A 21,349-nucleotide genomic window follows, 5' to 3' on the forward strand; every position below is an offset into this window, starting at 1 on the left:
TTCTTTGGTTAATATATATAATTATTGTGTGAATGCACATACGTGCCCCTGTTTATACTTCGGTATCCCTGAATGCATATTACATACTCCTGATTATACTATGGTACCTTTGAGAACATTATATCATCTCAACATTTCATCATTTATGTTATTGAAAATTTTAGTAATCAAATAATATGTGAATTGTGTCTATTATATTTAGATTAAATGTTATACTATGTCCTTACGAAGTTAAATAAGCTTACAGATTTTTGTAGGTTGTTTTGTAGATAATCGTTGCTGACTTTTTGGAAGGATCAACCAACCAGCTCACACTATACATCTAAGTTGGTAGTTCTTGTATCTATTTGGGTAGTGGCATGTATATAAAGATAAATATATGGTTTATAAATGTTGACTAATGTAGTTCATGAGTGAGATTTGTGTTTTGCTTAGGGTATGTCTTATATTGAGGAAACAAGTATACATATATAATGCATAGATGAACTCCTTGATATGTAGTTGTTGAATGAAGTGGTTATAATTATAGTGTAATGCTTTATTGTATAATGACTTATAAAAGAGGTCTTTTTATTGTTTTTGAGACTAAATATTTGGTATAAATGTGGGGTCTTTGAATGACATATTGGTTAGTTGAAATAGGTTGATTGAAATGGTATGTTTTGATATGTTGGAATGATGCTTAGGTCTATTGAATGTACGTATAAATGGAGTTGTTGAATAGGCATGTTTTGTCTTAAAATGGCTTGATTTTAAGGTCAAATTTTGGAGCACACAGCCTGAGACACGAGTTTTCACACTATTGTCTGACATACACGGGCTGTTACACGACCTGGCTACATGGTTGTGTGTACCAAGTCAGTGTGTTAGATAGCCTAGCACACGGCTTGCGACATAGTCGTGTGTTGTAAGTCAAAGAGTTACACGGCCTGGTACACGACTTGCAACACAACTGTGTGGCCCAACTCAGTAAGTTACACTAGTGGAGACACGAGCCGGGACATGGCCGTGTGTCCCTTTGTTCAACTGTTACATGGCCTGAACTATGTCACACAGTCTGGCCACACGGCTGTGTAACCCTTGTTTTCAAATTTCTTCAACTTTTTCCCAAATTTTTTGTTTTGTTTTGATTTAGTTCTAAATTGTTTCTAAACTATTTTTAGGGCCTCGAAGGCCCAATTTAAGGCCCAAACACATATTTTTGATGGGTTTTTAACATATTTTCATTAATTACTATTGAATGACATTCTGAATATATTTTGATATTTATTGTTTAGAATTTCATGGTAATACTCCATAACCCTAATTTGGTGACAGAGATAGGTTAGGAGTGTTACACATGAATTTCTGGTTTTCATTAAAACTAGGATTGAACATCACTTTTTCATTGCATTTTTATGTAAATGAGATTTGAAAAACATATAAAAAGTGGAAATCAACTTTTACTAAGTAAACTCTAAATTCCAATGTTTTTGGGAAAATTATATCTTTTAGTAAAATGAAGATAACATGCTAAGTTTTTCTTCACAAAATCAAGTAAATGCTTTAAACAACAGTTTTATAAACTCTAATAGTCACTAGGTCATTTCAATGGTTGATGTAATCTCCCGAATTCGATCTTAACGTCTAGGCCAGATTTAGGGGGTTACATCTACTACAAAATAAGAAGTATTATTTTCGGAATCCCAACTCAATTAGGAAATTACCAAAAGTTCCTTTCTTCTACAAAGTAAAAAAAAATACTACTGTGGGAGCATTTATGTCTCTTTATATTTTGATAAATCTAAAAAAATATATAAACATTATGGGAATAAACAAATTCAAACTCAAATCATTATACTTTTCACTAACCTAACTCTGCCATTTCAAAAAGACATAATGATTTATTTGACCCTCCAACTTTACAAAAAAAAAGGGATTATAACCCTTTATTTAATTTTTTGTCTTTTTTAACCTTAAATTTTCACTTTTTTTTGTCAAATCAATCCAAAATGAATGGAAAAATTAATATTTGTTAACTTTCACTACAACAAAACATTCTTACTGCGACACTTTTGGGGAAACACTTTTTTAAGTGTTGGGATAAACTTGTCGACATACGTTTTGGCCAACTATTTGTATAAGAGTTGGGATATGCTTGCCTAAGACAACACTTAAATAAGAGTCGGCTTTGTCCAACACTATGCCGACACTTTTTGTAACACCCCTAACCCGTATCCGCTGCCAAAACAGGGTTTCAGAGCATTACTACCATTTGCAGATCACTTCAAAAAATTAAAATACTTACCGATTCAGTGCATCATATAAAATAAATATATTGCCATTCAATCAACAGTTTGGTACTTGTATAAGCATCAAACAACAACATTGTTAGTATACTTGCACATATCTCATATGAATTCAACATTGATATATCTATTTTCTCGACATGTCGCACTTGAGTTTAATAATAGTCTCAACTTACATAATTTCCTTGTATCAACATATCAAAGATAATCATATATGTACATGTCATGAAACATATCATGCTCTTACCGTTTCTTCACAAGCATATATCATTCATTTCATTATATCAATATTTTATGCTCCATCATTTCCATATATTTTATGTATATTTATTCTGGTAATAGCTTATATCAAACTTAACATAAATTATATTCCATGTACTTATACTTATTTCGTTTATCCATTTTCATAATTATTTCATACAACGCTTTTGTACATATATTTCCATATGACCAGTTCTTGTAAACATTTCACACAACCATTTCATATAACCATTCGTCATCTGATACATTTTACCTGAATATCAATTGTTCAACAGATGTCATAGCGTCTCCCATCCACGGTCTTATTTATCTTTGACGTGATGCCATAGTATCTTTCAACTATGGTCTTACTCATTTTCTGTCATGTTGCCACGGTATCTTTCAACCATGGTCTTATTCTTTTCATGTCACGTTGCCATGGTATCTTTCAACCATGGTCTTACACATTTCATATCAGGTTGCCATGGTATCTTTCAACCATGGTCTTACACATTTCATATCAGAGAGCACACTCTCGCAAACCTCATCCTTACAGTGGGATTACCAGTCCAGGCTAAATCCCCTGCAACGACTTACTCTAATGAGCTTGGATCTGAATTACCAGTCTAGGCTAAATTTAAACCCTAATTCGGATTACCCGTCCGGGCTAAATCCGTTTTACACATATTCTTCAGGAGGGCTATATCAGGATAGGATCACCCGTCCGGGCTAGATCCTTTTTACCGTCAATTCCTTTTCAGAGATCCATCGAATTTTCCTTTCATTCAAACGAGATTTCTTCCCATTTTATCAAATATATCAATGTTTCATTAATTTTCATACAATGAAAATTCAAATCATATTCACATCAATAACATACAATCTCAAGCATTTAAGAATATAATTCAAGTTACACGAACTTATCTCATTGCTTGTTTGTGTTTATAATTTCATTAATCTGATATCTTTTCTTTTCCACAATCAACTCTCATTTTTGAGTCGTCCGAATCTTTATAAATAAATTTGATCGTCATTTTCATTCATTTCATATTCTAATGCATTTAATTAATGCTCTAGGCAAAATTACCATTTTGCCCCTAAACTTTTAATTAATGACGATTTCATCCTTAGGGTCAGGAAAATAAAATTCTTGAAATTTAATCCTTATTTCCAGCTATTATTCTCATATATATTGATAACAATCCATGAATTCTATAAAATATTAGAATTTTTCATAATTTCAACACTTTTCAATTTAATCCCTAAAACATGTTTTTCCCCGATCTTGAACTAAATTAATAATTTCATTCAATTTTGTAATTTAAATAATAAAATAATCCATTTCATGCAATTTGATCATTTTTGACATGTTTACAAAATTGCCCATAAAGTTTTACTTTTATTTAATTTAGTCCCTGAGCCTAAAATATGCAAATTAGCCATGATAGATGAATATTCATACATATTTTTCCTCCTCCTCCTCTCCATTCCACATCCTTAATGTAGATAACACACTTGTAAGTAACATTATCCATAATTTTTATTATTTACTTTTATGAATATTCAAGCTGTCTATCTGCATCATAGTCACTAAATTATTTATATCTAGATCTATAGAACTAAAAATTAATATCTGATAATTTTATCTAAAACTATACTCATATATATTCTTACCATAAAATTTTCAGAATTTTTGGTTTAGCCAATAAGTACAGTTTATTCTTTAAAGTTACCCTTGTTCTACTGTCTGACAGTTCTGACCCTTCTTCACCAAAAATTAATTATCTCCTTGTACAGAACTCGAATGATGTATTTGTTTATTTATATTGAAAATAGACTCATTCATAATTATAAAAATATAAATTTAAACCCATAATTATTTTTATCCAATTTTTGATGATTTTTCAAAATCAGAACAGGGGAACCCAAAATCATTCTGATCTTGTCTCAAAAAATTTATTATATCTCATGATTTACAACTCTATTGCTTACATAATTTCTTCTATAAGAAACTAGACCAAATAATCTTTAATTTAATATTTTATTCATCCTATAACTCGATTTCTACAATTTTTGGTGATTTTTCAAAGTTAAACTACTGCTGCTGTCCAAAACTGTTTTAGTACAAGATATTAATCACCATGTTATAACACCCTTATTTTCTTTTTCTACACCATTTCTCATCATTTTCTCTTATTTTCTCTTCACTAACATATCAAGAACATAGGACCTTATGTAAGAAAACTCTACTATAACATTATTTCCATGCTTTGTCAATAATAACAAACTTAAAAACATATTGAAATCTTGATATACTTACCTTGTTCTATTGATACTAATCTTTAACTTGATTTTCTCTCTCCTCCAGCTTCTATTTCTTGAATCCAACTTGATATTCTAACTCCCCATGCTCTCCTTAACATTTTTGTCTCATGGTAGCTATGGAAATTCATTTGATTTTTGGGTGAAAATGGTGAATTTTTGGTAAAATGACCAAATTGTAAAGAAAACAAAACTTTCTTTCTTCCTCTCTTTCTCTCACGTTAGTGCATGGGAAAATATGGATGAGAATTTCTCATCTTTCTTTCTTTATATACTAATAAAATAATAATAAAATATTTTATTAAAATATTAATAAAATAATATTTATCTAATTAAATAATTATAAAATATCAAAATATCTCTAACATCATTATTACTTTCTAGATTTCTCTCTCTTCCAATTGACCATTTTGCCTTTCATTATCTTTTAAAATTCCATCCTTGAGTCATCATTTAATTTGGTAAAATTACAATTTAGTCCCTCATAGTTCTTCATCTATTCAATTTGGTCCTAATTCATCCATTTTCCTTAGTTTCTAAATCATTCCACTCTTAAAATATTTACACTATTGGTCCTTCAACTTTTTCATATTTACACTTTAACCCCTCAAATTTTGAATATTTACTCTTGTGCAACAAAACTTTTCTCACTTTTACAATTTAGTCCTTTATTGAATTAATATATCATAATATACTTCTCAATATTGACATAACTCAAAATTTCCCTTTTTGTCACTTTATTTCCTTATTTTACTATATCAAGGATAATATCTTACTGTAAAAATTTTCAGGGTATTACACTTTTGGGCCGACACTTTCCTAAGTGTTGGGATAGACTTGCCGATATACACTTTGGCCAACTCTTTATATAAGAGTTGGGATATGCATGCCTAAGGCAACGCTTAAATAAGAGTCGGCTTTGTCCAACACTATGCTGACACTTTTGGGCCGACACTTTTCCTAAGTGTTGGGATAGACTTGTTGATATACACTTTGGCCAACCCTTTATATAAGAGTTGGGATATACATACCTAAAACAACGTTTATATAAGAGTCATCTTTGTTCAACACTATGTCGACACTTTTCTAAGTGTTGGGGTAGACTTGTCGGCATACGTTTTGGCCAACTCTTTGTATAAGAGTTGGTATATGTATGCCTAAGACAATACTTAAATAAGAGTCGGCTTTGTCCAATACTATGTCGACACTTTTACGCTAACACTTTCCTAAGTGTTGGGATAGACTTGCCGACATATGCTTTGGCCAACTTTTTGTATAAGGATCGGGATATGCATGCCTAAGGCAACGCTAAAATAAGAGTCAGTTTTGTCCAACACTATGCCAACTTGTGTTATACCTTTCCCAACTATATAAAAGTGTTGCCATATGAAAAGAAAAACTCTTATGTCCTAACTCCCGATATACCAGCAATCAGTAATTTTATAATTGTATATATCACTTTTCTAATAAATTAATTTTATATTAAATAAAAAATTATGGTATTAATATTTTAGACTAATATCTTTGGATTTAAAATATGAATATTCTTAAAAATTTACATAATGAGTGTTAGTAATTATATATAGTCAAATTAAAAATGACTTAATAGCTTCGAGTGAGAATAAGGTTTAAGATTCATATATCCTCACTGTATTTTTCATGACAAGCATAGAAAAGGCCATATTCATATTAGACATAATTGTTTTTTTTTTCTTTAAAGATAAATTTTTAAGTTTAAAACATGTTTGATGACTAGAATCATTGTTAATGGAAAAATTTTCATAATCAAATTAGAATACGCTGCAAAAAACATTTTATTTTAAACAAAACGGCGTCGTTTTGCTCCCTATCTATTTATTATTTAACTAGTTTATTGATATTAGTTAAAATAAAATTTATTTTTAATTGAATATTTAAAATCTTCAGAAAAAAATAATCACACGTAGAAAAAATTTGAAAGTAAATACATAGAAAAATATATGTTAAAAATGAAAAAAACTAAAATACTATTATTTAAAATAATTTTAAAGTTTTTCAGGTATATGACTGATTATTTTTTAATTTATATATTAAAAAGAAATAATATTAATTTGAATATATTAAAATTATCATTATAGTTTTAATTATTTAAAAGATAATATATAAACTTTATATATATTAAAATTAAAAAAATTGCTAACCATGCATCTTTAGAGAAACAAAATTAATTAGTAAATTAAAAATGTTATTTAAATTTCCTAAAATATTGAAAGAATATATAATATTCAAATTTTATCTAAATAATTTAGTGTTTAAGGTTTATGATTTAAGGTTTATTGTTTATGATTTAGTGATTATGATTTATAGTTTAGGATTTAAAATTTTAAGTTTTGGATTTAGGGTTTTAGATGTAATGTTTAGGGTTTAGGGAAGATCAAATGAAGACGGACGGAGAGGCCAATGCCACTAAAGAACGGTTTGGTCAATGAATCAGTTAACCGATGTCAACCAGAACTGAGCTATTTTTAATCAAGTTTTTTTCACCGTTATTTGTAAGGTTCTTAGAATGTCATATATCCGTGCTCGTGTTAGAAACAAGTTTTAGACACGAATACTCCAAGTAAAATAAAGAGTCAAAGGAATATAAATTTAACTTTTGTATTAATCAACCATGAACTTCTTTTGGATTGATTTGATTATTCTGATTTGTTTGATTCTACCGTAACATCATAAGCTCTATCTTTTTTAATACAAAAAACTACGTATTCTTCATCAAGAAGACATATCCAACTCGAGTTTTTGTATTATTTAAAATTATTTTTGTACACTATTATAAAAATTTACAAATTTAATATATTCTTTGGAAAAAAACTTAATTTAAATATAGAAACAAAGAAAAAAATTGGATTGAAAAAATTATTTTGTATTAATCAAAATGGCGCCATTTTAATTTTTTTCCCCTAAAAATTTCCCCCAAACCCCAAACTTTCCCCCTAATAATACAAAAGAGGGTAAGAGAAATCGGAAAAAATAAAAAGGGGAAAAACATTTTTTTCTTTTCTTCTCTTCATCTTCCTCAAAATGCCGAAACCTTAGAAGAGAAAAGGGAGGAAGAAATTCTTTAAAATTTCTTCTTTTCCTTAACTGTGAGAAGGGAAATCGATGGTGAAAGGAAAGGGGAAAACTTCATGTTTTCTTCTATATTATAGATATTATCTGTACTTTTACTTTTCTTTTGTTGGTCCGAATGGATGAAATAAAAAGGGAAGTTGGTTGCATGGAGGGAGGGGCCATGGATTTGGCATATTAAATAGTTGTTTCTTCATATTAAGAACCTTGAAAGGTGGGAGATGGTTAAAGTGGTAAAGGCAAGGAGAAAGTTTGTGCTCGTAACAGCACATTGGGGAAGAATTCGGCAAGTATTCCTTGAAATTTAGACACACTTACTCATTTAGTTAATTGACAAGTCGAATTAAACTAGTTGGTGACTTCAATTAAGTCGTCTGAATTTTATTATTAAACTGTCAATTAGCTGCTATTGATTTTCAGCTAGGAGCAAATAAATCATGTTGGAAATCTGAAGAAACGGTTGTAAATAAAAAAAAATTGCTGCTGTTGGTTATGGTGTGAGTTTATGTTATTTCTTGAATGATTAATTGTACTCTAATGCTGGTATGTGTGATGAAAATTGATGGAAAAGTCTTGATGACTGTTAATTGTTGAGTGAACTGTCGAGGCATGCAAACTCCATGCATGCTGTCCGAATATGACTTTTTGTAATGAAATTAAGGTAACCTGCTGCTGGAATTGATTAAATATTAATGTCCTAAGCTGAAATTAGAAGCTGTCATAGTTATAATTAAGATGTCCTACTGCTTGGTCGTGATTAAAATGTAAGTATTTATGCTGTAAGTATTTATGTTCGCTTAAACCATTATTTGAAGTAGATTAATTGTCGTAATTTAAACAGTCTTAATAATGAAACTGTGGTATCTTCAAACGACAAATTGAGAGGGGTTATAGTTATGATTTATAGTGCTTTAGTGCCGTGGTGAAAATGTATAACTCTGGGATTGATATTGATGATGTTCTGTTAATGAGTAAATTGTATTTTATTTGCCGAATGACTTGTTATTTTAGAAGTACAAATTGAGTGTTGCTAATGGTGAGTTTTCTTTAAACTTGTTTTGTTATTTTCATGCTTAAAAATATATATATTAAATTAGCATTGATGTTTCGGTTTCGATTTAATGGCTGAAAATGTTCTTTCAAATTTCAAGGCTACTTACTGTCTGTTTCCACCTGCTGCAGATACCACCTATATAAAATTATAATATTGGTGTGCTCTGTTTCATGTTAATTGCTTTATAATTAGTTGCGTAATTCAATTCTGCCATTTCATTAAACGTTTAAGGTGCATAGATGTTGGATACTACAAGATCCTGCCTATGGCTATGGCTACTTGTTTTGGGACTGCTGTTGTTCATAACAAACAGGGCTTACGTCCCAATTACCTATTTTCAAAGCGCTGTAGCAAAAGGAGCTGGTCAGTATTTTTCTTTTCTTCCTCTTTGGATTTCCATTGTTAGATTTCTTAATAATATGCTTAAATTGTGATGAAACTGTAGTTTGTTTGCATTCAAATTGAAATAAAAAATTGGCATTTCTATTCCCTGCCATTATGGGCTATAATTCAGCCCACACTAAATTTTACCAATAAAATTGAAGAAAACAACAAATTTGTTTTTCGGGGACATGTTCTTAATGTTCTATTAAATATCACGTTTGCTAAATATTATTTCTTTCAAGTTTAATATTCAGATCCACAAAGAAGATTATTATAATTCATGGCCTTTAGTTATGCAATAACGCCAACCAACAAATCGTGTATATATATATGGATAGAGTTATTTCTCTTTCTTTTTTTAGTTATTCAATAAATTTAATAACATGAATTTTTATATGATTTAGATAATAGGTTATAGTCACCACATGCAAATTTTTATTTTTAATTTAATAATGTTCCTTTATTCAAAACATTCACCATTTAAGAAAACAAATACATAGTTTTTTTTTTTTAAATATATGTGTATATTATTTTATATTAGTCAAACATCATGATCAAGCAATACAGGTAATGGAAATATAACTGCCAAATCATGTTTGGGCTGTTTGAGTTGCAGGTCAGTTGGCAAAGGACCTTGAACTATTTACACACCATGCCGGTCGTAAATCTGTGACCATGACAGATGTCATAGTTTCTGGCGAGTGCATAATGTCAAACACTGCTTTTGGATGTATTTCTTCTTTTGTGGTATTATTGTTAGTGACAATCTTGTTCATCTTCTAAGTAGTGACTTATTTTGAGAGAAAGAGCATGCCTATTCTGTATCGATAGGTTAGAAGTAACAGATTCATATTCGTTTGGATTATAGAAACATAAGACCTATTCACTTCAATTTCAGCTCATAGAAATTAACATTTAGCTGCCTCATTCAGTTCCATTTTGTATGGGTAGGTTAGAGGTAGCCAATTCATATTATTTTAGAGCTACAGAAACATAAAAACCTATTCACTTTGATTTTTAGCTCATAGAAATGAACATTTAGCTGCCTCATTGAGGTCCATTTCGTATCAGTAGGTTAGAAATAATTCGTCCTTATGTGGCCAAGCTTCATGCAAATGGACTTATTCAGAACAGGGACTATCAGACTGTATGGTTCTACATATGTTATAATTCTTGGTTCTTTCTGAAAATTCATCATTTCTGCATCGTAGCTTATTACAACTTTAGAATCTTTTAGTGTGCTGCTAAATGGGGAAAAAAAGGCAATAACTGCATTGCTATGCAAATTTAATCTACTATAAAAAAAAAGTTCATTATTCACTTTATGTGGTAGCATTTCTTAAGAAACAAATTGGGAGAAGAAGCAAGGCAAAATAGTTGATGCTAAATAATTTCTTAAAACATCTATGGTTCTCAGAGCTGAAAGTATCTTTTTAGGACTTGAGTATTACAAGAATATGGTTGGATTCTTTTTTATTGCATTGCTCATATATAATTTTGAGAATTTTCTGCAATTTCTATTCTTTCCTAAATTTAAAAGCTCATTGTCTATATCTATTTTAACTTATTTATGAATGCAAACATAGTCCTATTTTAACTAAGGAAAGTATAAACTAAATTTCATATCACACAAGCTACTAGTTTCATATATATTAAGCCTTTATGTCTAAGGAAACAGAGTATTTTTTTAACAGTTTGTTTTTATAACAGTTTATTGATTTCACCTTTATTGATTTTACTTTTAAGTCTTTATGTCTAAGGAAACAGTTTCATACAACATAATAGCAAGTTTTATCTCTTAAAAGAAATTAAAAAAAAATGCTATTTATGAATGCAAACAATTTTTATTTTTTTAACAATTAGTTTCACACAAGCTACTAGTGCACCTTTGAATTTGTTGTATTTTACTATGACAGTTTGAGGTTGAATGAGGTCTGCAATTGGCTTACAGCAAGGTGGGGGCTTGAGGGATAACGCTAAATATAGCGAAGAGTTGGGAAGCAATAATGGTGAAATGAGAGAAGATTGCATATGTTACAAGTAAGTATATTGTATTCTTGGATCTGGAGATGTTTCACTACCTGAGGCTACCCTTGTAGAAATAAGAGATCAGCAGAGTTTCTTGGAATTGAAGTTGCAATTTCAGACTGTATTAGCTGTTATGTAGTATAACATCAATAGCAATGTCCATCGTCTTAGGAACTTTTTTATTTGTTTACTTTTGTACTTTGGGTTGAATGTTGGTAATCTACATTTTGGCTAAATGTTAGTGTATTTTGATATTGGATCGATTTTTGTAATGAATATTCAACCTTTATTTTAATTTTAATTTAATATTTTTTAGTTGTATTTAAAGTACAATTTCTATTCACTGTAAATGTTTATGAAAATATATTAATATTGAAACAATAAAAAATAGAAAATAAATGCCTTAGACATGTTTATTTCAACCTTTTTAAGATTGTTTTAAACGGATTTATCCTAACCTTTTAAAGGCTGCCTTGGACGGGTTTATCCTAACTTTTTTAAAGGTTGTTTTAGAAAAAGTATATAACCTTTTTAAGGGTTGCCTTAGACAAGGTCTATCTTAGCCTTTTTAGAGTTGTTTTAGACGGGTCTATCCCAACCTTTTTTAAGGGTTGTCTTAGACAAAGTTTATCCCAACTTTTTTAAGATTGTCTTAAACGGATCTATCCCAACCTTTTTCAAAATCACAACCTTTTTCAAAGGTTGGCCTTGATTAGGTCTATCACAACCTTTTTTAAAGGTCGGCATTGACTAAGCATTTCACAACCCTTCAATAAGGGTCGGCTTATGTTGACTTATGGCAACGCTTTTTCAAAAGCGTCGCGAAGTCTATGCCAACTGTACTATAGACAACCATTTTGGAAGTGTCGCGAAACTTATGCCAACCTTTTTTACGTTGTCTTAGGTCAAAAAAAGTGTCGCGGTAGAGTTGTTTTGTTGTAGTGTTTGTTGATGTGGCATACACGTTGCAATCCACATGTATGTCACGTAAGTAATTAATTAAATTTTTAAAAAATAAAAAAAGTATTAAGAATTATTTAAACATTTAAAAAGATTATAATAATTATTTAAATTTTAAAAATGATAAAAAATTATTTTTTTAATTTAAAAATAATTAATTACTATCATGGCATACACGTGGGCTACCAGATGATTGTCACGTTAGTAAAGTTAATAAATGTTAATTTTTCATCTACTTTGAGATGATTTGACAAAAAATACAAGTTTAAGAGTTAAAAAAAATAAATGAAAGATTAAAATAACTTTTTTTTTAAAAGTTGAAAGGTCAAATAAATTCTTATATCTTTCAAAAAGATATATTTAATTTTTATACCAATTTTTAATAAATATGTTATATGAATATTTTCTATGATATATTTCATAATTTACTTATTTTTTTTGGAAGATGGCATCCTTATCTATACTATGTTCGCTGTTGCAAAACAAAAGTCGTATCACTAGAGTTGATTATGGGTTGAGTCAGTGCAAAAAATCAGGTTCACTTTCTAAGTTTGGACCCAGCTCGACCTAAAAAATGAATTTAAAATTTTGTCCAAATCCGGATCAGATAAAAAATGCTAAATTTCGAGCTTTGCCCACCTGTATTAATTTTTTTAGATTATTTTTATATAAAAATAAATTTAAAAATATAACACTTCAAATAGACAAAAACATTAAAGGTTTCCCAATAAATTGAAAATACATATAAAAAAGTATTTATACTTAAATAACACTAACAAAGTTGCAACTTAACAAGCAAATGTCTCTAAAATAGTAGTAAATTTAATAATAAAACAAGATTATACAATATCCAAATAATAACAAAATAGTAGTAATATAATAGCGAAATGGTAGCAAAATATAATAGTAGTAAACAACAACAAACAACGTCATAGTTTTTTTTTTTTTGCCAAACCTAGGCTAAATTAGTATTGCCCGAGGGTTAGCTCATTTTTTAAATGAGCCTTATTTTTTGTTCAAACCCATTTTTTAGGCTTATTTTCTTGCTCAAACCTCTTACTTTTTAAGTGAGCCTTCGAGTCTAGAAAGATGATCTGACTCATGATCAAATTTAAGTACCACCCATGACATATGAAATTTGTTTGTATTCAATTGGATTAATTAATAATTAGATCATGGTATAGCTTTTTTTTATAGGAAAATCACGGTATAATTATGTATAGATGAAAGGTAACATTAAAAATAAATAAATTTTTAGTTATAATCGTAAAGTAGAGATGCTAAAAAAATTATAGTTATCTACTTTATATAAAAGAGATATAAAAATTAATATTACGAATTAATTATGCATATTTTTATTTTTTATAAAGAAAATATAAAAGATAAAAACGTTTTTAAAATAATTTAAGTTATTTTATAGAACAATAATATTTGAATTATTACCCAACTTGTAATACCAATTTATTTAAAAATTTTAATATATAGTATTAGATAAAGTAAAAATCAAATCACAAGCCAAGAAGGCTAAGTCCAATTTGTCAACAATTTGGTGTTAAAATATATATATGTTATGAATCGGTCCTGGATTCCTGAGTTGTGTCCCAGTTGATTTGATACATATTAATTATTTAAGTAAAAACAAGATTACGAGAATGAGAAAGGTAAATTTTAAGATGAAAGGAGCCATAATAATGCAGAAGAAAAGCTAGCTACTAGCTATTTTTTAAAATATTTGCACTTCACTATTTGTATTAGATTCAATGCATCATGCACAGTCAACAACAAATGCATCACGCATGTTTTTTTAATTAAATATTTTGAATGTTTTCCTAGGGAAAAAATAACCTTGATGCCAACTTTCAGCAGCAGCATATATCTTTCCTCTCTCTCATTTTAACATTATTTTATAGATCTTTTTTACTGTCTCATTTATAATCCCGTGTAATTAAAATAGAGTACATCAATTTTTTTATATCAGGTATATATTTAGACTAAACTTTTAAATAAAAAATATTGCGTCTTCTTTTAATTAAGCGGGATCATAGATGATATGATAAAAAGGATTCATAAAATAATTTCTTTTTTCTTTTGGCATTATCTAGAATTTTTTGCTAGATTCAAATAATTTGGACTTTATTCTCCAATATTATCATTTTTGCTCTTTATATATATATTTTTAAAATTTTAAAGTTTTAGTCTTTAACTCAAATGATATTTGTTAAATTCGTTAACTGAAATGGCATGAATTTTTATGAGTATAATCTGAATATAACAAGTTCACATTATATTAAACATGTAATAATATTTTCGCCATATAAAATAATGAGAAAAATAAAATTTAACAATTATCATCTAATCAAGACTAAACTTTCAAATTTTAAAAAATATAAAAACTAAAAATAACCAAATTAAAGTTAAATGACTTAATCTAGACTAGTAATAAATTTTGGCCTTTGGAAACTATATAATTTTTTTAATTATAAGTAAAATTACAATCATAATCACAAACATTAGACTATCAGAGTCAAGCACTATAGAATATAATTAGACTAATAATTAGAATCTATCCGAAGCGAAACCAATATATATATATTTGAAGTTAAACTAAAATAACTCCAGACAACAGTGTTGTTTGAATTAAATTGAATCGATTGATTGGATCAATTGGACCAGTTAGGAAAGTGGCTTTGAACTAGTTAAATTGGGAACAAGTACGAATTGGTTGAATCAGATAAAAAATTGATTAAATTGATAGTTGAACTAAATTTTTTTAATAATTTTTTAATCGAATTAGTTGGACCAATCAAACTAGCAAACCGACGGCTTGACCGGTTCAACCATCAGATTGGTTTAAAAAATATTGTCAAAAAATACCCCACATATAGTAGTATTTAAGTTAGAATAAATTTAAAAACAATCCACGCATAATTTACGCATAGTAAATTGAATCTAGGATATCAAAATTTTAGGGTTAACTTTTACCAACATTACTAAAAACTCTTTGACATTCTATACAAATTATATGATGTAAACATATTTAAAAATATTATATTTTATCATACCCATGATATGAATGAAATAAAATATTTTATGTTAAAAATATTTTTATTTTAAAATTTATTAAATAATATATATAAGTAGAATATAATAAAATTATATTTTAATATTATTGAACATGTTTTTCATTCTGAAATTTGTAATTTTTAATTGTTTTATTTAAAAATAATATAAAAGTATGAAAAAATAAAAGTGTAATTATAATATTATTAATTATAATTTTTTAAAATATTTTTTTATTTTATAATTGAGTTGTTAAGTGGTTAAGAATAACACCAAATTAATAAATGGCTTAAATTTTATATAATAGGGAGAGATGAATAATATGGAGCAAATAAAGACCTGAATTTCTTAATTAAGGTTAAATAAATAAAATTATTATTATATATTTTAAAATTTTTAAAAATTTTTAATTTAATTTAAAATTTTTAAAATAAATTTACTATAATAACCTCTAATAAAAGATTCCCTCTTTTACCCATATATTAAAAGTTGGTATTTATTTCACAAGTATACTTAAAAAATTAGTATGTATGTTTTTTTTTTAATATATATTAATAATTTACTTTCATATAAGACACCTCTGAGCTGCTTATGGGATTTAAAATGTACCTAATATTTTTTCATATTAAAATTTATATTATATAATGATGTAATATTATACAAATATAATAGATTGAATCTTTATCTCAATTAAAATTATTATTATTACATCCTTTGAAATAGTAGTCAAAATTTTTATTTAGTGATGAAACTCTGTCATCAATTTTCTCTCCATACAAATACGATATACATACATGACTGGGGAGGTGTGACATTAAAAATAAGAGAGAGTTGAGAGTGTTGGCCTGAGAAGTTTTGAGAAAAGTCAATGGAGCAGAAACATGAAGAAACCCATGTCCTGGTTTTCCCTTTCCCAATTCAAGGGCACATAAACCCAATGCTTCAATTCTCCAAACGCTTAGCCTCAAAAGGCCTAAGGGTCACCCTAATCTCCACTTCCAAAACCATGCAACCCTCTGCCTCCTCCATCAACTTCCACTCCATCGATTTCCATGAAGGCGACGCAGTCGCCAACGTTGACGAATATCTTGAACTCTACGAATTAGTAATCCCAAAAAGGCTAGCCCAGTTCATCGAGGAGTACCAGATTTGCTCTCAACATGGAGCAAAAGTCCTGGTTTACGACTCTGGTATGACGTGGGCGTTGGATGTGGCTAAACAGTATGGTTTGCAAGGAGCTTCGTTTTTCACTCAGTGTTGGGCGGTGAACGCCATTTTTATTCATTTGAAAGAGGGGAGTTTGAGGGTGCCATTGGAAGATGAGAACAAGGGAAATGTTGTAGTTTCGTTGCCGTCAATGCCGGAGCTAGGGATGAGTGATTTACCATCATTTGTTAGTGATAAGTCAGGGTCGTATCCGTCTCTGTGGAAGCTTATCAGAAGCCAGTTCTCAAATTTTCACGAAGCCGATTGGGTCTTCTGCAACACTTACGATAAGCTGGAACATGAGGTTAGCTCCCTTTTTTTATGTTCTCCATCAATATTTCTCTATTTCATCATTGGATGGCCTTTGAGGCTATTGTTTCTTTTTGTTGCATACAAAACCTACCGCTCATTGAACCTGTCTCTTTCAACATTATCCCAATTCCTATGTCGTAATTTTTTTTGGTCATATTTTGTGTTGCCATGTTCAAATACATAATTTATCTAACTCTGTAAATTTTTTTTACAATTTATGGGATAGAGCAAATTCAATGATAGTGCAGTGGTAAAACATATGAAAATAACTAAAAATGATATTTTTAAAATTAAAAAAAAAATTTATTAGCTATCAAATATTTGAACCTCCACTAGGTAAATTACCTACAACACAGGGAATAACAAATTAAATCAAAGTTAGCTTTAATCCTATATGTAAAACAAGGCTACTTTTCATAAACAAAAGGAGATGATTGTTTTTCCTTTTGTCGGTTAATGCTACTGTGAGAAGGATCCTTGTCTCAAATATTGCCCTTTTTGGAGAGTGAGAAACAGGGAATTGCAGAAACAAGAGAAAATAAGGAAAGAGCAAAATGGAGCAGCTGGTATGTTGTTAGTTATAAAACCCTTGTTTCTGACACAGATGCCATGCATTTTGCTGATTTCTTGCAGATAATCAAGTGGATGAGAAGCAAATGGCCAATCAAGACAGTTGGCCCCACAATCCCATCCATGTACCTAGACAAACGATTGGAAGATGACAATGATTATGGCCTCCACCTCTTCAAACCCGACACCGACCTTTGCCTCAACTGGCTAAACTCAAAAGAAGCTAGCTCGGTCGTCTACGTATCATTTGGAAGCATAGCCGGTCTTACAGAGGAGCAAATGGTGGAACTAGCAATGGGTCTGAAATTAACCAACAAAAACTTCGTGTGGGTAGTGAGAGAAACGGAACAAAACAAACTCCCAAGCAACTTCATGGAAGAAACAGCAGAGAAAGGGCTGGTAGTCTCATGGAGTCCACAGTTGGATGTTCTAGCGCACAGGGCAGTGGGTTGTTTCATGACTCACTGTGGCTGGAACTCCACGCTTGAGGCGTTGAGCTTAGGGGTGCCAATGATTGCGATGCCACAATGGACGGATCAGCCTACTAATGCGAAGTTTGTGGCTGATGTTTGGAAAGTGGGAATCAGAGTTAAAAAGGATGAGAAAGGGATGATGAGAAAGGAAGAGATCGAGAGGTGTGTAAGGGAAATCATGGAAGGAGAGAAAAGCTTGGATATAAAAAGGAATTCTGAGAAATGGAAGAACTTAGCCAAAGATGCTGTGGATGAAGGTGGAAGCTCTGACAAGAATATACAGGAATTTGTGGCTGATATTACAAGGAATTAGCATTTATATATGTTAATAGCTGCTTCACTGCAACAAGAATTTAAACTACTTTATTTTGGTTTATTCGGGTTCATGCCTAAATTTTCAATTTAATTTTAATTATTAATTTTTGAACATAAAGGCTAAAGTGCATAAATTTCAAAATTGGTGTAATATTTATGTAATTATTGATAATAGAGGGCTGTATAAGGATTTAATTGAGGTCGGTTTCAAAATCATAGCTCAAATTTGAAAGTTATGGCAAATTCGGTTTTAAGGACTAAATTGAATAAAATACAAAATTTTAGGGGCATCTGGATAATGAAATTTAACTTATATATGCACGTGATAGGATGATATAAGATGTGTGGAATTGATAAATTGAATTGAATAATTATATGGATTGAAAATTGGACTAAATAAAAAATAATAGGGAAAAAGACAAAATTGTTGAATAGTCATTATAGTTTCAACTTGTTTTTTTATTTAACCAGGTAAGTTCATATGGTATGATTATATTTAAATTGTTGTATACTTGAATTATGAACTTGATTATGTTTGATAGTAATTTGACTTGATTACAATTCGATACAAAAATGAGATATGGACTAAATCGTAAAGAAATAATAAATTGACTGATAAATGATGAATTTCTGTTTGGGGTATTTAACTAATTGATATTTGATTATGACTAATCAAATCATATTGGTATGAATTTGACTGATTATTGAGATAGAGGATTAAATTGAATAATTTGTAAAATATGTACGACCTTGTAATTGAATATGATTTGGATAAATTTTGATATTATATCATTATTGAATTATTATTTGTAGCTAAAATTGATGCAGGATCGTCAAAAAGGAAAGAAAAGGCAAGAGTGATGATGAGTGACGTAGGCTTTCGATTTGTATTTCTATAACCTGAAACTGATTATACTTAAAGCATATTCATGATATTTTATTATATAGTATTAAGGTAAGGTATTAATAGAAATTGAGTTAAAGTATGTTATGTTATGTTATGTTATGTTATGTGATAAATTGATGAATTAATGTTGAAATGAGAATGATGGGATATGAATTGAATTATATGATGAAGTTAGAAGTTGGTTACTCTATTAAATGTACAGGTTTATTTTTCAAGATAATTGATAGTACACTACGGTGCCAGTTGAGATACAGCTTGACTAATCTGAGTATTCGTTCTAAGAATCCGAGTCAGATTAAGAGGATTCTACCAATGCAATTTGGCTATAAGGTAAATTGGGTATGTATTGTGATAGTATATAATAGAACATGTACCTAAGTTGAGTCTTTTTATTCAAACTATGTTGTAAGCTTGTAAATATATATAGGTGTTTTCACTAAAGAGATATATATATTGTCTATGAAGTCAATTAGTAACTATGCTTGAAGGTGATTGATATAGAATGCTCAGAGTGTTTTGGTAATTGTTAGAAGGTATATATATATTTATATATGAGATGGAATTTGAATGGTTCAATTGATATTGCAAATGGTAGGAATTGAACATAGAAATGATGTGGTTGAATCATGATTTGAAAGGCTTGAAAGTATGGAATTTTAGCTTGTGATTTAATAAGTTGGTTATGTGTTTTGGTGCCTGATTAATGCATGTTGAATAGATTGATGTTGGTGAAATTTTACTTTGTGTAGTCAATGGCATGTATCGAGTAAGGTCATTTAGGTATAAATTATGTTAGATGCTAATGATGTATGATAGCAAATTGGTAACTAAACTCATATGTGGTTGCTATGGTATAGCTTGGTTAAATGAATGGTTAAAATGGCTATAAGTGTTATGTGTTTATGTTTGAGTAATGGTATGAATGACTTAACTAAAATGCATTAGGTAATGTTGATGATTTTAGTTGTTATAGACAAGAATGCTTAGGTGTTGAATGAATTGCTTGAGTTATAATTGTTAAGGTTATAAGTTAGGTAAGTTAATGTTTTGGAAATGCTTGTTTGGTGCTAAAATCTTGTCTATAATAGTTAAATGTTATGTGTGCTTGAATGTTTGACGGAAAATGTGTTTATTTTGACAGTTTTGGAAATATACGGTTTTTCCAAAATTAATGACCTAGTAGTCTATCTTCGGTATCGTGATGTTAAGCCTTGGGTATTGCAGCACCCACTTTTGAAATCTATGAAAATTGGTCTTTAGGTTGGGAAGTTTGGATACTGTCTCCAATATCCCAATACCAAGCCTTGGATATCGCGATACCCACTTTTTGAAAATTTTATAGTTTAGTCCTAATTCGACCTTGGAATAAAATTGAACTTTCCTAAACTTGTTATAGTGGGCCAATTTTGCCCAGGCCTTAAACAACAACAAAATAAAAATAAAAATAAAGTCCCAGTCCAATTACATATCAGGCCCAAATACACTACCCAATTACAACCCAAATACAAGAAAACGCTAATGGCCCAAAAACTAAACTATTTTCAGAAAAAAAGAAGAAGAATAAACCCTAGCCGTATGTCTACGCTGCGCCGCTTCTCTGCGTGCAATCTGACACCACTCTGCTGCCACTATCACCTGCAAAGAAGAACAAACATGCAACAGAAAAAACACGCAAGGCAGTAGAGAACAACAAAGTAAAAAACAAAATAGCAGTAGCAAACAAAAGCCAAAAAAAAAACAAACAAACAAAAGGAATATTGTAACTTTGGCTATAAAAGAGGTCATTGTAACACCCCTAACCTGTATCCGACGTCGGATTAGGGTTATAAGGCATTACTGAACAAAACACAATTTAGCACAGTCATTTATCACTTTTCATGTATCAATATTCACGTTACAAATCATACTTTGAAATTCAATCAATCAATGCTCTTAACCTATTTAAAAGTTAGAACCAAACTATTATACATCAATAAAATATTGCATGCTTTACAAACCCATTGTTTGAACCTAATTACTATCAATATTCATACCATTCGAATATTTATAATATATTCAAGCTTATAACAATACATCATATATACTAAGCTTATGTCAAATCATCTATTGCATATATTTATTT

General features: G+C 29.5%; 2 protein-coding genes across 7 annotated transcripts; both read left to right on the plus strand.

Moving 5' to 3' along the window:
* The first annotated feature begins 7,839 nt into the window (after nt 1-7,839).
* Nucleotides 7,840-11,725, plus strand: LOC107896893 (uncharacterized). 6 transcript variants are annotated; one of them, XM_041078893.1, is made up of 4 exons: nt 7,842-8,244; nt 9,244-9,375; nt 10,013-10,151; nt 11,313-11,725. In XM_041078893.1, exons 2-4 carry the CDS (start codon nt 9,252-9,254, stop codon nt 11,368-11,370), a joined length of 321 nt encoding a protein of 106 aa, XP_040934827.1. In that variant the 5' UTR covers nt 7,842-8,244; nt 9,244-9,251; the 3' UTR covers nt 11,371-11,725. The 6 variants fall into 6 exon arrangements, with proteins under 6 accessions (XP_040934829.1, XP_040934827.1, XP_040934828.1 ...); XM_041078894.1 differs by having other exon boundaries at nt 7,843-8,244; nt 10,013-10,143; XM_041078895.1 differs by lacking the exon at nt 10,013-10,151 and having other exon boundaries at nt 7,840-8,244.
* A 4,452-nt stretch (nt 11,726-16,177) lies between these two features.
* LOC107896892 (UDP-glycosyltransferase 74E2) lies at nt 16,178-18,432 on the plus strand. The gene is made up of 2 exons (XM_016822190.2): nt 16,178-16,954; nt 17,596-18,432. The coding sequence occupies exons 1-2, from the start codon at nt 16,313-16,315 to the stop codon at nt 18,316-18,318; spliced, it is 1,365 nt and encodes a 454-aa protein (XP_016677679.1). The 5' UTR covers nt 16,178-16,312; the 3' UTR covers nt 18,319-18,432.
* The last annotated feature ends 2,917 nt before the right edge of the window (nt 18,433-21,349 follow it).

The sequence above is a fragment of the Gossypium hirsutum genome, chromosome A10, assembly GCF_007990345.1.
Source record: "Gossypium hirsutum isolate 1008001.06 chromosome A10, Gossypium_hirsutum_v2.1, whole genome shotgun sequence".
Classification (NCBI taxonomy): domain Eukaryota; kingdom Viridiplantae; phylum Streptophyta; class Magnoliopsida; order Malvales; family Malvaceae; genus Gossypium; species Gossypium hirsutum.

Bases quoted from the DNA above. Each gene is read 5' to 3' on its own strand.
- LOC107896893 (XM_041078893.1), top strand. From the start codon at position 9,252: ATGTTGGATACTACAAGATCCTGCCTATGGCTATGGCTACTTGTTTTG. The intron at 9,376-10,012 runs GTCAGTATTTTT...TTTGAGTTGCAG, and splicing joins CGCTGTAGCAAAAGGAGCTG to GTCAGTTGGCAAAGGACCTT. The intron at 10,152-11,312 runs GTTAGTGACAAT...TTACTATGACAG, and splicing joins TCTTCTTTTGTGGTATTATT to TTTGAGGTTGAATGAGGTCT.
- LOC107896892 (XM_016822190.2), top strand. From the start codon at position 16,313: ATGGAGCAGAAACATGAAGAAACCCATGTCCTGGTTTTCCCTTTCCCA. The intron at 16,955-17,595 runs GTTAGCTCCCTT...GATTTCTTGCAG, and splicing joins ACGATAAGCTGGAACATGAG to ATAATCAAGTGGATGAGAAG.